Source organism: Pocillopora damicornis, chromosome 1 (genome assembly GCF_964200805.1).
Source record: "Pocillopora damicornis chromosome 1, jaPocDami1.2, whole genome shotgun sequence".
Taxonomy (NCBI): Eukaryota; Metazoa; Cnidaria; class Anthozoa; order Scleractinia; family Pocilloporidae; genus Pocillopora; species Pocillopora damicornis.
The window spans coordinates 5,543,859-5,558,086 of NC_142670.1; the positions used below are offsets into that span (position 1 = coordinate 5,543,859).

The 14,228-nt window shown below is 39.8% G+C and overlaps 2 protein-coding genes across 3 annotated transcripts in view; both read left to right on the forward strand.

Annotated features, from left to right (window-relative positions):
• LOC149051539 (stimulated by retinoic acid gene 6 protein-like) overlaps positions 1-13,897 on the forward strand; it is a 42,272-nt gene extending 28,375 nt beyond the window's left edge. The window contains exon 7 of the mRNA XM_089214435.1: positions 13,546-13,897. Within this exon, the coding sequence (XP_089070561.1) occupies positions 13,546-13,615 (70 nt within the window). The 3' untranslated portion in view covers positions 13,616-13,897. The remainder of the gene's footprint in view (positions 1-13,545) is intronic.
• On the forward strand, positions 52-13,897 carry LOC149051542 (uncharacterized). Of its 2 annotated transcripts, XM_089183932.1 has the most exons (19): positions 53-1,379; positions 3,141-3,176; positions 5,367-7,270; positions 7,362-7,421; positions 7,589-7,787; positions 8,484-8,591; positions 8,826-8,913; positions 9,144-9,234; positions 9,301-9,350; positions 9,563-9,689; positions 9,768-9,871; positions 10,327-10,429; positions 10,535-10,685; positions 10,797-10,878; positions 11,034-11,100; positions 11,801-11,889; positions 12,063-12,183; positions 12,455-12,496; positions 12,611-13,897. In XM_089183932.1, exons 1-19 carry the CDS (start codon positions 1,307-1,309, stop codon positions 12,773-12,775), a joined length of 3,660 nt encoding a protein of 1,219 aa, XP_089040058.1. In that variant the 5' UTR covers positions 53-1,306; the 3' UTR covers positions 12,776-13,897. The 2 variants fall into 2 exon arrangements, with proteins under 2 accessions (XP_089040063.1, XP_089040058.1); XM_089183937.1 differs by lacking the exon at positions 7,362-7,421 and having other exon boundaries at positions 52-1,379.
• Positions 13,898-14,228: the final 331 nt, after the last annotated feature.

Below are 14,228 nucleotides of genomic sequence, written 5' to 3' on the forward strand. Positions count from 1 at the left end.
ACCCGCATGATTGGATCGTTTTTGATCAGTTATATTTGCCAGTTTTATTCTTTTTTCTTTTTTTTTCGCATCCCTAAGATAAGAAGTAGCATTTTGAATCGAAAATACATCGAATAATCTGGAATTCAATTGGGGCGATGCTAGCCGTAAATGGCATTAACCAAGAGATTATATTCTCTTGCGCAAACTTCATTAAACAGCGATGAAAGAACTTTTACACAGAGTAGACAATTTAACGGGAAAAAGCTCAGCGATAGAAATGCGGAAAATTTGCGAGGGCCTGGCCTTCAAATATCACTACAACGGAGAGGCTAGCATTGAAGAGGAATTTCAACCAGCGAAAGAAGGAGTTGAACATGTAGATGTGTCTAACTCGGTTTACAACAACCTAAACTACGTTGCACCTCTTTATAAATCAGCATGGATGAAGAAGCGTGCGATTTAGGCGGAAGAAGTGATATCTCAAAACGTTTCAAGCTTCGATTGGCTAACTTTATTACAGCTAAGGCTACTTCATATTTTGACCCCACCGCTCCTTCTAAAATGTTGGAATTCAAACATCTGGACACTAAAGTAATGGTCTGCATGACGCTTTTGCATGGGAGAGTTGTTTTGTAGGCTGAACGCTAAACTATGGCCGTTGGCCTCCGTTCGTTTTTTCATTAATTAACGATCAACTTTACGTAAACTCACATCGAGTTCACGGTCTAAGAAAATCGAGAAGGAATCCTTTGACTCGGAGTTTGCCGTGCTGTAAAAATATTAATACATGTTATTAACACATGAGTGAATTAATCCACCAAAGTTGAAGGCCAGCGAAATAATTACCACCACCCACCAACTGAAACGGCAGCATAAACAATAATCATTTCCGTTTATGCATACGAACAGATGGCGTGCTAGCTTTAGCTGCCGTTTGACAAAACAGAAGTTGATTTAAGAAAACTTTCATTTAGCGGAGCTGATAAAGAAATAATCATTCTTAACATCAATTATTTTTGAGCTGCTTCTTTATAAAATTGGAATTATAAAGAGTATTTTAATTCCGTGAAGTTTTCCGATTATATTAAGAAAAACAATGCTTCACATCTGGTGCAAGCTGCCTTTTATCTATTGTTGCCTCTTTGACGGGAAAAAAAATGGAGACAAACGTCGGGAACAAGCTATCAGAGATCATAATTTGCATTAAACTCTGTCTCGTGCAAAAGGGTTTTATAAGATGCCGTATATCCGCAACTCTCAAGCTGGGAGAATCAAATATTAGTGTAAGGATTCCTTTTAACAGCAACCTTTGCATATCTTGGCCATGATGAAGTGGATGATGAATGGAACTGAATCCGGAAAAATTTTCAAAACTCTATTAACATGTTGTGTGCTGGGTAAGTACGACGCTAGTTATTCCTGTTTGTTGTGCGGTAGCCACCAAATTGCGTGATGAGTACAACTGAATCCCACAAAGAGAGCAAAACCTTTTTTAAAAGTTGTGCGCTAGTATAGTAACCACCTAATTATATCTTGATTTTCCTTTTGCAAAACTTTATATCGATTTTTGAACGTCCTGTGAAGTTTGGCTGAAAGAAAATGTCAGTTGGTGGACATTGGCACTGTTCATTAAGACAAAACAAACCAGATTCTAAAGGTGTCCGCTTTAAACTCTTAGTTCGTAATCGGAGATGGATCTCTTACAAATTGGATTCCTGAAGCCTTTTAGATTTCATATAGTGCAAAGCAATTTAAGATCAAAAAGCACAGGCGAGACATTCATCCTGTGGTCATGTTGTTTGCGTCATAGTTGTCTGCACAACAGCTTTAGCAGCCATATTTAGGATAACAGGAACACGATAACTTAGTTGCTATCGTTTTATACCACTATGACAAGATGTGAAAAACAAAAAACGTGTCGACTTCAGATAGCTGCTGAACGTTGGACGTGCTTAGACAAGAGATCGAACTTAATCATCAGGGTCCACTTAAACTGGCGTTAGATTCAAAGTTTAACATTCGATCCGGTATTTGGAAAAAAATGTTTCAATTGGTGCACTTTTTCCTTTCTTATCGCAAATTAAAACACCGTTAATATCCATGAATTTCGATAGCTGCTTTTCTGAAAGAGCTGAGGGGTTAAAGTGACGTGCACTCAGAGTCAAATAATTCAAACAACCCTTGAAATTGATTATTTTTACGAATTAAAATTCAGCAATTGAACTCCTTACAGCCACATGGAGATTCTTTTTTTAATTTAAGTATAGTTCAAATAATAAATAAATTATTAGTCATGTTTAATGGATCATCATGAAATGATACGATGGTGTTCCTCATTCCAGGGTCATGTTCAATGAATTCCAGCCTAAAGCTTTTCTGAGAGCTTTCGGATGAGGCACTATTCAGATGCCCAAACTGTTAGAGCTTTCAAATTGTTGTTCAGTCATTAACACTCGGAGTAGATGATTGCCGAATGCTCGCCAAGTTGGACGTCATGGACAATAAAAACATACTTCTCTTTTAAATTGTTCTCCTTTGTACCCGAAAGCAAACTTTATACTAATCTCATTGCTCTTCTTTTATAAAAAAATCTATGGTGGAGGTTCCGCGGTCTGCTGATCCATAGTTTAGTAACACCCGATGACAAGAATATGGAAAAATCCTCACTAAATTTTGGAGAACAACCCCTCAAGATTGAAATTGAGCAGAATTTTTATTTGAGCGGTCAGAATCGATACCTGATTAATTCGCTTAATAAAGTATCGTCCGTTTCGAATTGTTGCGAGCTAAAACGAGACTTTTTTTTTTTTAATAGCGCACCTTTTCGTTGTTATATGGTTTGGTTGCACTCCGAATTGCCCGTGCAAAAACGTTTTTCGAAGGACATTCGCGAAGGTCCACCGTATCCTTAAAAATGTTTTCTACATGTGAAAAGTTTTGTTCAGCTGGTTGGTAAATTGTGGAGATGCTGCATTTTTAAAATTTATCCGTCTGCACCCTAGGGAAGGTAATAAAAGTCATGGGTAGATGCTAAAGGGTATGTAGCAAATAATCTCCATTAGAAATAGTCTAACTCGAGATCTAATAAACTCTTTCATTGTTTCAAATGTTATTCTTGAGATAATGATCAATTATTTTGCTCGTTTTCTCTTCTACAGTCATCTTTCATTTGTTGATGGATTTGCCAGGAACAGGTGGGGCAGTGTAATTCCGATTTTAATATTTATGCACCTTAAAATGAACTGAAGATGAAAAAAAAAATATCTGATTGATTATCATAATAATTAGCCATAGACTTACAGACTTCCTGTTAGGATTACATCGGATTGTGACTCAAAACGTAAGTTGAAAAGCAAAACAAAAAAGTCATAGAATAACGGTGCTATTACCCTGATCTCCCTTATTTCCAGTTTTAAAACCTTTCGCTTCAGTGATGTAGAGGGTTTTGATGCCCATTGTTTGTTATTAAAATTAATAGTGTCAAAAAAAATACTTTCTCGTCTCCATCATTATCATTATCATTATCACAATTGTTATCATCAGTATACATTTTTTCGTTTATTTATTCATTCCTTTATTTTTTCTCATAGAGTGCCAAGCAACCTGTTTCAAAATTATTGTTTTAAACAATCTCAATGAACGTTTTAACGATATATGTGTCTAACTTTTAACATTGCGAGCGGAGGAAAGTTACAGACGGTTCTGTTACTATCACTATTGCGAGTAACAGCAGTTACGAAACTGATAGTGAATTACAATTGCAAAGAATCATCAGTCCAGTTGCTTTGCTAGTTGATAACGCGTGATGATGTGAAGTGCGATATCTTTTGCGTGCTAGTGACTCATGTCAGTTAAGAGACATGCCGATTATCGTTTTATAAAACAAATACAGAAGACTTGCAGACTTATTTGTTCTTCGCAAAGGGGAATCACCTTTACGTTTATTGCATACTATTTTAATATCCAATCGTTTGAACTGTAAAGTTGTAGGGGCTAATTTCAATGCAGCGCAAAATGTGCGGTGAACATAATAAACTGACCATCCTGCATCTAATTCGAATATTGTGAGCACTTCGATCGACCTAGCAACCACTATTTTACACCGAGGTTAGTAAGGGTTGCCTCAGTTCTCATAATTATGTTACCACGGGGCGTAGATACATTCTTTTGTTTTAAAAATAGTCAAAACTGAGTTGGAGTTTTAATTGACATTCTGCTCACCGAAAAGATAAACATAGACATGCGAAGCATGCAAGAACTATTATTTTGGTTAGGAGGGTTGAGATGGGACACTTGGTGTTCCTAACGCTTTCAGTTTTATAACGGAAAAAAGCATAACTTTTAAAATAGCGAAAATATCGCATTACTTCACCTAAAAAGAAAGAAAACAAAACCTAAATTATCTGAACTTACACTATTTGTGGTCTATTGTCTCTATTGTCTAAAAACCCTCTAAGGAAAAATAAAATGCATCGGTGCCACGCTTACCGTTGTTGTTTGGTCTCGTCACACAAATAACGGTCGAGAAAGAGACAACGTTTACTGCTGTTCCTAAGACAGCAAGAAGATCAACATTATTCGTCTACAGTTAGTTACCTCAAAAAAGAATCCTCGTTTTACCGCCAAAAGCGAAACGAAACCCTGTAGTATTTCCAATAGACCCTAGCCAAAGATAGATTGCGATCTCGAATAAGTGAAGATATTTTGAATAGGAGATGAGGAAAGTATTTTAAAGACGGCTCCTTGGTTCGTTGTTGCCTATCTGGACTTTGCCACCTGAATTGAAATGCGATGGGATCAAGCCCAAAGTAGCTAAAAGCGACTTTTATTCTCACAAAAAGTCATAACGCGGGAGAATTACGTACATAATTCACTATCAGTAGCATTCATTTTCATGTGAATTTTTTGGTATTGGATAATGCGGTTCGAATAAGTGATAAAATGCAAGTTGTTTACGAGGAAATAACTCGTGATGGAGAAAAGTCTAATGAGGCATAATGGAATTTGATCGGTGGAATACAATTCAAACAACAGAATACGGAACAAGCTGTTAAAATATTGTCTTACAGCTTTTTCAGCCACTAGGGAAAACTCTTCAGAAGATATTTCATTCTCTACTCATTTGGTGTCTAGTTTCCAAAAAAATCCCAAAACTTTATCGGAACATCAATCACAGAAGATGTGTGCGAACGACTTGGAAAATACAAAGGAAACAATAAAAGTGTTCTGTTTAACCAACAAAACATCGAGTGCATTTGAGAGATTTCATCGTTCTGAGCGGCCATTTTGTTGGTATGCTCTCTGCCTGCATTTTTGCAATCACAGTGTAAAATTAAGGCAATTTTGTCTTATGATATGGTCTTAAGCTTTATTTTTCTTTAAAGATTCATCAATATCTACATCACCCTTACCATCGTCGTCACCGTCGCCCCCACCATCACTGTCGCCATCGCTATTGCCGTTACCATCGCCTACGCCATTGCAATCGCTGTCACCATCGCTCATGCCATCGCCCTCGCCATCGTCATCGCCATCGACATTGCCATCGACATTGACATTGCCATCGCCATCGCCATTGCCCTCAGCCTTGTCCTCGCTCTCGTCATTGCCATTGCATTCACCGTTGCCATTCACGTCGCCACCGCCATTGTCGTGTTCGCCGTCGCCGTCGCCGTCCTCTTTCTCGCCATTGCAAACAGCATCATTGTCATCGTTGTTAAGGGCACTGCCCTCGCCCTCGCCCTCGCCCTCGCCAGCTCCATCACCATTTCCATCGCTGTCGCCGTCGCCATCGACATTACCATCGACATTGACATTGCCATCGCCATTGCCCTCAGCCTTGTCCTCGCTCTCGTCATTGCCATTGCATTCACCGTCGCCATTCACGTTGCCCTCGCCCTCGCCCTCGCCCTCGCCCTCGCCCTCGCCCTCGCCCTCGCCCTCGCCCTCGCCCTCGCCCTCGCCCTCGCCCTCGCCCTCGCCCTCGCCCTCGCCCTCGCCCTCGCCCTCGCCCTCGCCCTCGCCCTCGCCCTCGCCCTCGCCCTCGCCCTCGCCCTCGCCCTCGCCCTCGCCCTCGCCCTCGCCCTCGCCCTCGCCCTCGCCCTCGCCCTCGCCCTCGCCCTCGCCCTCGCCCTCGCCCTCGCCCTCGCCCTCGCCCTCGCCCTCGCCCTCGCCCTCGCCCTCGCCCTCGCCCTCGCCCTCGCCCTCGCCCTCGCCCTCGCCCTCGCCCTCGCCCTCGCCCTCGCCCTCGCCAGCTCCATCACCATTGCCATCGCTGTCGCCGTCGCCGTCGCCGTCGCCATCGACATTACCATCGACATTGACATTGCCATCGCCATTGCCCTCAGCCTTGTCCTCGCTCTCGTCATTGCCATTGCATTCACCGTCGCCATTCACGTCGCCATCGCCATTGCCCTCAGCCTTGTCCTCGCTCTCGTCATTGCCATTGCATTCACTGTTGCCATTCACGTCGCCTTCGCCATTGTCGTCTTCGCCGTCGCCGTCGCCGTCCTCTCTCTCGCCATTGCAAACAGCATCATTGTCATCGTTGTTAAGGGCACTGCCCTCGCCCTTGCCCTCGCCAGCTCCATCACCATTGCCATCGCTGTCGCCGTCGCCGTCGCCATCGACATTGACATTGACATTGCCATCGCCATTGCCCTCAGCCTTGTCATCGCTCTCGTCATTGCCATTGCATTCACCGTCGCCATTCACGTCGCCATCGCCATTGTCGTCTTCGCCGTCGCCGTCACCGTCGCCGTCGCCGTCCTCTCTCTCGCCATTGCAAACAGCATCGTTGCAAACAGCATCGTTGTTAAGGGCACTGCACTTGCCCTCGCCCTCGCCCTCGCCCTCGCCCTCGCCCTCGCCCTCGCCCTCGCCCTCGCCCTCGCCCTCGCCCTCGCCCTCGCCCTCGCCCTCGCCCTCGCCCTCGCCCTCGCCCTCGCCCTCGCCCTCGCCCTCGCCCTCGCCCTCGCCCTCGCCCTCGCCCTCGCCCTCGTCCACGCCCTCGCCCTCGTTCACGCCCTCGCCCTCGCCAGCTCCATCACCATTGCCATCGCTGTCGCCGTCGCCGTCGCCGTCACGGTCGTCGTCGCCATCGACATTGCCATCGACATTGACATTACCATCGCCATTGCCCTCAGCCTTATCCTCGCTCTCGTCATTGCCATTGCATTCACCGTCGCCATCCACGTCGCCATCGCCATTGTCGTCTTTGCCGTCGCCGTCGCTGTCCTCTCTCTCGCCATTGCAAACAGCATCATTGTCATCGTTGTTAAGGGCACTGGTATGTGTTCCAAATATGTCTCTGCATGTTTCTTTTCAGGACCTGCACGGTTTATAAATTTGACGGACACTTTTTTATTTATTTATTCCAGGCAAATGAGTATGTTTTAGAATTTGACGAAATTATCAATACCAGAAGGAGTACCATAGAGGTATACAATTTTCATAATAAAAATTTAGGCTCCTGAAAGAGTTTTCTAGCAATTGAAACCCTAAACATCAGTTGAGGCCTCAGGCTAGGCTCTATCTGCATTCTTAGTACGAATTGTCTATACGAGACAGGCTAATTAAGATCTCGAAATATTTTATGTAATTGTAGGAGGCTGTTACTATGTTTGAAGATTTCATCATAAAAATCAAGAACGTCACAAAAGACAAGGCTGGCATGGAAGAGGTTAAAACGCTAAGAATATCCATCTTTAAGGTGGCAAAAGCCTTCGAGAAATTTGCCCTTAATTATGGCAAGCAACACCTGAGCGGAATGAGACCTTTGGAGAGGTTCGTTTTCTCAAAAATAGGTGAGGTTACGGCCTACAACTCTGTTTAGTTTTAAAGTGTATTCCTCTGTTACTTACTGACTTGTTGACCAACGGACTGAGTTGTGTTAGTTCCTAGACAATGTAAGAACTCACTGTAAACCTAACCTTTTAGAAATGTTGTTGTATGTCATCGACTCATTTGTTTTTTTAAATATCTTTGACGCTTTAATTTTTTGCATTGGAGAGGAAAATTAGAGGTATTCTTAAACAATCAAGAAGAGAAAAAAGGAATCCTTCAAAATTTTAAAACCCTTCTTCTTGCTCTGTTTTTGCAATCTATCCTTAATAATAAAGTATATTTGTGAACAGAAATTGCTATTGAAATAATCAAATCTTGCAAATATTTCCCTTTACTTCATGCTATGCACTGAGCTCAAAATTGGCATATCGTCTACGATGTATATAAATCCCTGCTTTTTAAGCGCACTCGTAAAAACTCCCTAATGAACGCTAATTTTCTCTGCTGAAACGGGGAACGACATTTCAGAAATGATTTTTCACAATTTTAGTCCGTGTAGAACGTTCCTTTAAAAAAGCGTTACGTTTTTAAAATGGTTGTATTCGTTGGAGAGTCATGAAAGGGTAAATACAATACAAACAATACACGTCCATTCAATATGATTATAAACTATACCGCAAAACGTATGTTGTCTATAAGTATTGTTTTTCCGGCAGTTTTGGTAATTCAAAAAGCCTATCACTTGAACGCGAGTGACTTCAGCTTTGAGGTACAACAATGGCATACGAGAATCAATATTGCCTCTTCAAACTTTGAGGAGAATGGTTCGTATTAAATAAGGTGTTACCTATACAGCTTTTAGTTGCCTTAATTTCTCTACTGGAAATTTATATATCGAGATAAAACCTTAAGAATGAGCTTCATTAGTTTACATAGTCTATTTTCTTTCATCATCCGCCTTCCTTCTGATGTCACATCCTCAGAGCCTAAAGAAAATTTGAATATTGCGTGCTTTTTGCTGTTTGATTCCTTTTTTTTGTTGTTTTTGGGGGGTTAAGGATCATTGGTAGTTGCGTTCGTGTACAAGGATCTGCATGACCTACTTCTGACAGATCAAGCTATCAGGAGTGAAACAGACAACAAAAGGTGATGCTATTTTCCTATTATTGTATGTCGCTTTCCATGGAAATACGTAACACGGAAACACATAAGATCTACGTTCAACTAACCTGAACTTAGACACTTTCCAAAACCTTAACTGGGGTTGGAAGTTTCCCTGCCTGTCCACCTTCATGAAAAATTCGCTTCAATATGTCAAAGGTAAACGATGTTACTTCTTTGGTTCTGATTTATTTTTAAATAAATTTCCTTTATAGTTATATCAACTCCAAGATAATGGCCATAGCTATGGACCCCAAGCCAAACAAGTTGCGAGTAAATGTCATCCTAAAGTTCGAAAATCTGAAGGTAAAATTAAAATAAGTTGTTATGCATTGTTTTGATTTATTTTGACATGATAAAATCTATTTTCAGGTTTCGACAGCAGAGAAGCGCTGTATGTTTTGGAGTGGCTTTAACACAAGGTAAAAAACTGCAATATTTTATTGTATAGTATTTATTCATTGTTCAGGTTAACAATTTCCTGGAAGCTAAGATGTTGTCTTTTTTCGTAAAGTCCGACTAAAATGTTCTCCCAACTGAGACACTAAACTATAACGTAAAATTACCGAACATCACCTCTTCCCCAAACAGTGTTTAATTTTGTGCGCTTTGTTAACTTTACTTTTTTTTTTAGGTCAGAAGGCTTTTCAGAGGAAGGATGCCATGTAGTTTCATTGAAAAGCAACTCAGAAGAAACAGTTTGCAGCTGCAATCATTTGACGCATTTTGCCGTCTTAATGAACTACGACGGTAGCACAAAGGTAATCAAAAGCCAAAATAATTTAAATAACATTTAACTAACTCAATGTTCTTATTTGAATTTTTTCTTTTTGACACAGCTCGCCGAAGAGGACGAAACAGCTCTGAAAATTATCACCCACGTCGGACTAAGCCTTTCCATCGTCGGGATCCTTTTAACATTAATACTTTATTCTTGCCTCACGTAAGTAATGAACCTGAGTATCAGTGAGGTAGATTCTTGACTTCCCTCAACTATGCTAGAGAGAAAAGAGATCTCAGTGCAAATCTCCATGCCACTAAAAACACGAATGTCGGGTAACTCAAAAATTCAAATTACATTCCATGCCCCATAAAGAACGCTTGAACAACTCATAGTTTCATTGTTTATGAATTGCTTAGGGTCTAGTCATTTCCCCCGTGATACTTTCTTTTTTTGTACTTTCTGGAGCTATTTACTGAGTATTTTTCTTTCATTTACTGTCAGAATTTTACTTGATTTCTTTGGCCATATTTTACTGTACACTATAATTAATTCAATTCTCTTCTTTTTTGTGCTTAGTGTCTTTAGTGTGTTGTTGTTATTGTTGTAGTTGCTTTTCTCTAATTCACTCTTTTTATTTTTACTATTATTACTATTTTTTTTTACTATTTCATCAGAGATGTTGGTCAACCTCTCTCTCAAATTCGAATGAGTGTTTCTATGTCCCTTGGAGCTGGACAGATCATCTTCCTCGCCGGAATAAACGCCACAGAAAACAAAGTTAGTGGCCCCTTTTTCTATCCATGGAATGAATTTCCCCGTTGCACCGTAAATATCTTGTCGAAAGGAGCGTGATAAGAATACGAAAACTCTTTCTTTCCACAGGCTGTCTGTGTTACAATAGCAGCTCTGATGCAGTATTTCTTGATGGCCGCTTTCTGTTGGATGCTGATTGAGGGAATTTATCTCTACTTCTTCGTTGTGAAAGTTTGCAACATTAACACCAAGATGTACATGTATCACGTCACCTCATGGGGTGAGTTTATTATTTTTAAGCACTGGTAACTGTAACCATGCTTTCGGACCGCCAAATCTGGTGTTGTCATGCAGTAAAATGTTTTGATTTCCTTCCTTTCTTTATGGGTAGGTCTTCCAGTGATCATGGTGGCCATGTCACTTGGCATCGCTGCTGGAAAAGAAGGGTTACAAAGCTACACGAGTGATCAATAGTAAGAAAAAACTTCGACGATTTCTTCTTGCTCTTCTCCTTCTAATTCGTTGCATTTAATTCTTTGTTTTGTTTTTTCATATATTTTGAGACAGGTATCATTTCATTTGCTGACAATTTGTGTTTCTTTCGTGTCTCTCACCTCTTCGAGTTTAGTTGCTGGCTTTCCTCGTCTGACAACCTGATCTGGATATTCGTCGCATTTGTGGCTTTCATTGAAGTTGTGAGTTTATGATTAGTGCTGGTAATTGTGATTGGTATACCTGGACTACTTGCTGCTAAAGATTTTTTTCTCTGATCTTTAAAAAAGGAATTAAATATGTATGATATGACATCACACATCATTTACTATTTTCCTTTTCCTATTTACTCACAAAAAAATTTGGACGCAGCTGCTTTTTACAGGGATGCTGGTCAATTATGACTAAGTGATGGCCTTTAATAGCGAGTAAAGCCTGTTGGTACAAAGTCTACACGGGAAATAGATAGCTTCATACATTCTCCAACTTTAACTACATAGTATGAGGAAAAAGATTCTTCCCTTTCCTTGTTGAAGTTTTCTCACTGTTTCACACTGATATACCAACATATGTTTTTTGCGCAAAAGTAACTCTTAAAAAACATTGAACAAGATGAAAGGGGCAGGAAGTTTAGGAGATATTAAATTTATGTGATTTAACATGAGGATTCACTTTGCATAGTTCATTTAGTTCAGACACTTTAGTTCGCGATTTCTTTTGCTCGAAGTCAGGGAATCGAAGCTCATAATCTAGGTCCCACAGTTGGGAGTTCTATTCCCTGTAAATGACTCTTCATCCCCAGCTAGTTACCAAACTAATAACGTCTTTAGCAAGGATCCTTTCTACTTTGGCTATTCGACAACCATATCCTAATAATCAATTTATTTTTATTGTATTTTTCAGCTCAATATCTTGATACTCGTACGAGTCATAAAGGAGATGATCAATTTGTTGCAGCCGACTGGGGAAGAGTATCATTCTCAGCAAATACGGTAAGATTCACAACCTAAACCTAAAACAAAAGAGTGGAAGAAGCTACCATGTCCTCCTGTGAGGCTATATTCGCCTAACTTCCTCATTCCTTAATCAGTAAGGCCATACGATATCTAAAATGAAAATTCATTGTCAAAGGAAAATAAAGGAATTTTCTCTTTTTCACTCCTAGAATTAGCATCACAGCATGCGTGGTAATGATTCCCCTGCTGGGTGTCACATGGGTATTCGGTCTCCTTTCGCCTGTACATAAAGCTTTCGCTCACATCTTCACCGTACTTAACTCTGCTCAGGTCAGTATTCGATGGTAATACTCAAAATTATTCAATCTCTATCTTTATTTTACTTTCTAACCAAGTGGGACACCATTGCAGTAATCACATTTTTTTTTTCAATTTTAATTTGAAAACAAAAATGCAGTTGAGTATGCAAGGGAAGACAGACTTCTTTTTCCATTATAAGATATGCAATTTTCTTTCTTTCTTGGAAATCTTAATAGGTATTTGACTGATTTGTTTGTATACTATAAAAATCAATGATCTTGAAATCATTTTTATGCTGCAGGGTTTCCTGATTTTCGCTCTACACTGCATGCGAAACAGTCAGGTAAGTAAAACATTAAACTGATTATCAACTCCATATCATCAAGTTTTATTGTTTCGATAAATATCCGAGTACTAGTGCTAAGAACCATATTTCATGTTGCTTGTCTATCTGCAGATCAGAGAGGGATTCAAAGGAAAGATGAATATCGTTTTTCCATCTTCTATAAAGAACAACTCCACAAGTAAGAGCTCACAGGTCAATCCAAGTGAGGTTGGGGATGTATGGGCAGTTGAAATGCAGTCTTGTGCTGAGTTTGAATTGAAATCGCACGTAACTTAAATAATTGGATCCAGCCAACCGGAAATGACAGTCAATTACTTAGTACAATCACTAAGTTAACAGCAATAAGTAGGCTACGATCGGTCTGACTTGCGATCTGCAGCTAAAAAGAGGTCTTTCTTTTTATTAATGTTTAAGCACTCAACCAGTTCAGTGTAATTGTAACCTATCTTCTTTATGATTATAAGCTTATTTTCTAAGCGATCTTATATTTGTAGGCAAGATTCATCGAAGTAAATCAATCAATAAATTCAAATTTCTAATAGCTCAGTATCTTGATGACTTTCCTTCGAATGAGACCACAGTCTACTACAGATGACGCGGAAATTCATGTCAAGATATCACGAATTGTCTTTCTTTAAGAAGCACTCTAGCACGCACCTTTAATTGAACGTATTTATCTTTTGATTCTTACGCGCCAACTTTCTGCGCTTACCGCATGATTATTTCATATTCGACTTTTCACTTATTGAGTTTACAAACTTCTCACCAAACGCTGTTATTACTTTTAACAATGAGCCATATGGATAATAACTTAAAGTATAAGTTTCTAAAAATTTAGAGAATGCCTAGTCATGCTGAAATGCATACCAAGGAACTTTCTGAAGCATTTTACTAGGTTACTTAGTTATGATATAACACTATCAATATGGTTGTGTTGTAAGTGTCCGGAATTTTCAAGAATACTTTGTACATAAGGACTCAGTTGTGCAGCAGTAATGTTGTTGTCGGGAGTGACTGACTTTTCAGAAGGCTATACCGAGAGAGAGGTACTGTGGAAAATTGTTAATTTTGAGGCACTTTGGAGACAACTGTGAGATTGTGTCAGTGGTGAGCTAAGAAATAGTTTATGGTGGGCTTCAATCAGTTTATTTAAGGATAATTATTCTACTTCCTTTTACAGTCGGTCATTGATAAAAATATTACAAGTTGTTTAATAAAGTAGTTACGTTTGTTAATAAATGATGCTCTTTCTGTCTGTTAAATTGTACCGTAACAAGTAATACTAATAGTCTTACCAGCTAGCGCTGTCATTCAAAGTTGTTGTGTAATGAATAAGTAGATGAATACGTAAATGTTTGAATAAATAAACAACCAATTTAAAAGGAACAGAAAAAAAAACTCCTTATGACTGGATCTTTTGTAGATCAGTTTCATTTACCCATTTTTTTTTTCGCATTCTAAGATAAGGAGCATCGTTTTGAATCGAAAATACATCGAATAATTTGGAATTAAATTGGGGCAATTTTAAGCGGAAATAACAAACCAAGAGATTATAAACTATTCGGCACACATCATTAAACAACGATTAAAGAACAGAGTATACAATTGAAAGGAAAAAGCTTGGCGATAGAAATGCCGAATATTTCCACTGGCCTGGTTTCTAAATATCACTACAGCGGAGACGTAGCATTGAAGAGAAATTTCAACAAGCCAGAGAAGGAGTCGATTA

Coding starts and splice junctions, on each gene's coding strand:
- LOC149051542 (XM_089183932.1), top strand. CDS start 1,307: ATGATGAAGTGGATGATGAATGGAACTGAATCCGGAAAAATTTTCAAA. Junction 1,380..3,140: donor ATTAACATGTTGTGTGCTGG/GTAAGTACGACG, acceptor TCTCTTCTACAG/TCATCTTTCATTTGTTGATG. Junction 9,235..9,300: donor TAAAGTTCGAAAATCTGAAG/GTAAAATTAAAA, acceptor ATCTATTTTCAG/GTTTCGACAGCAGAGAAGCG.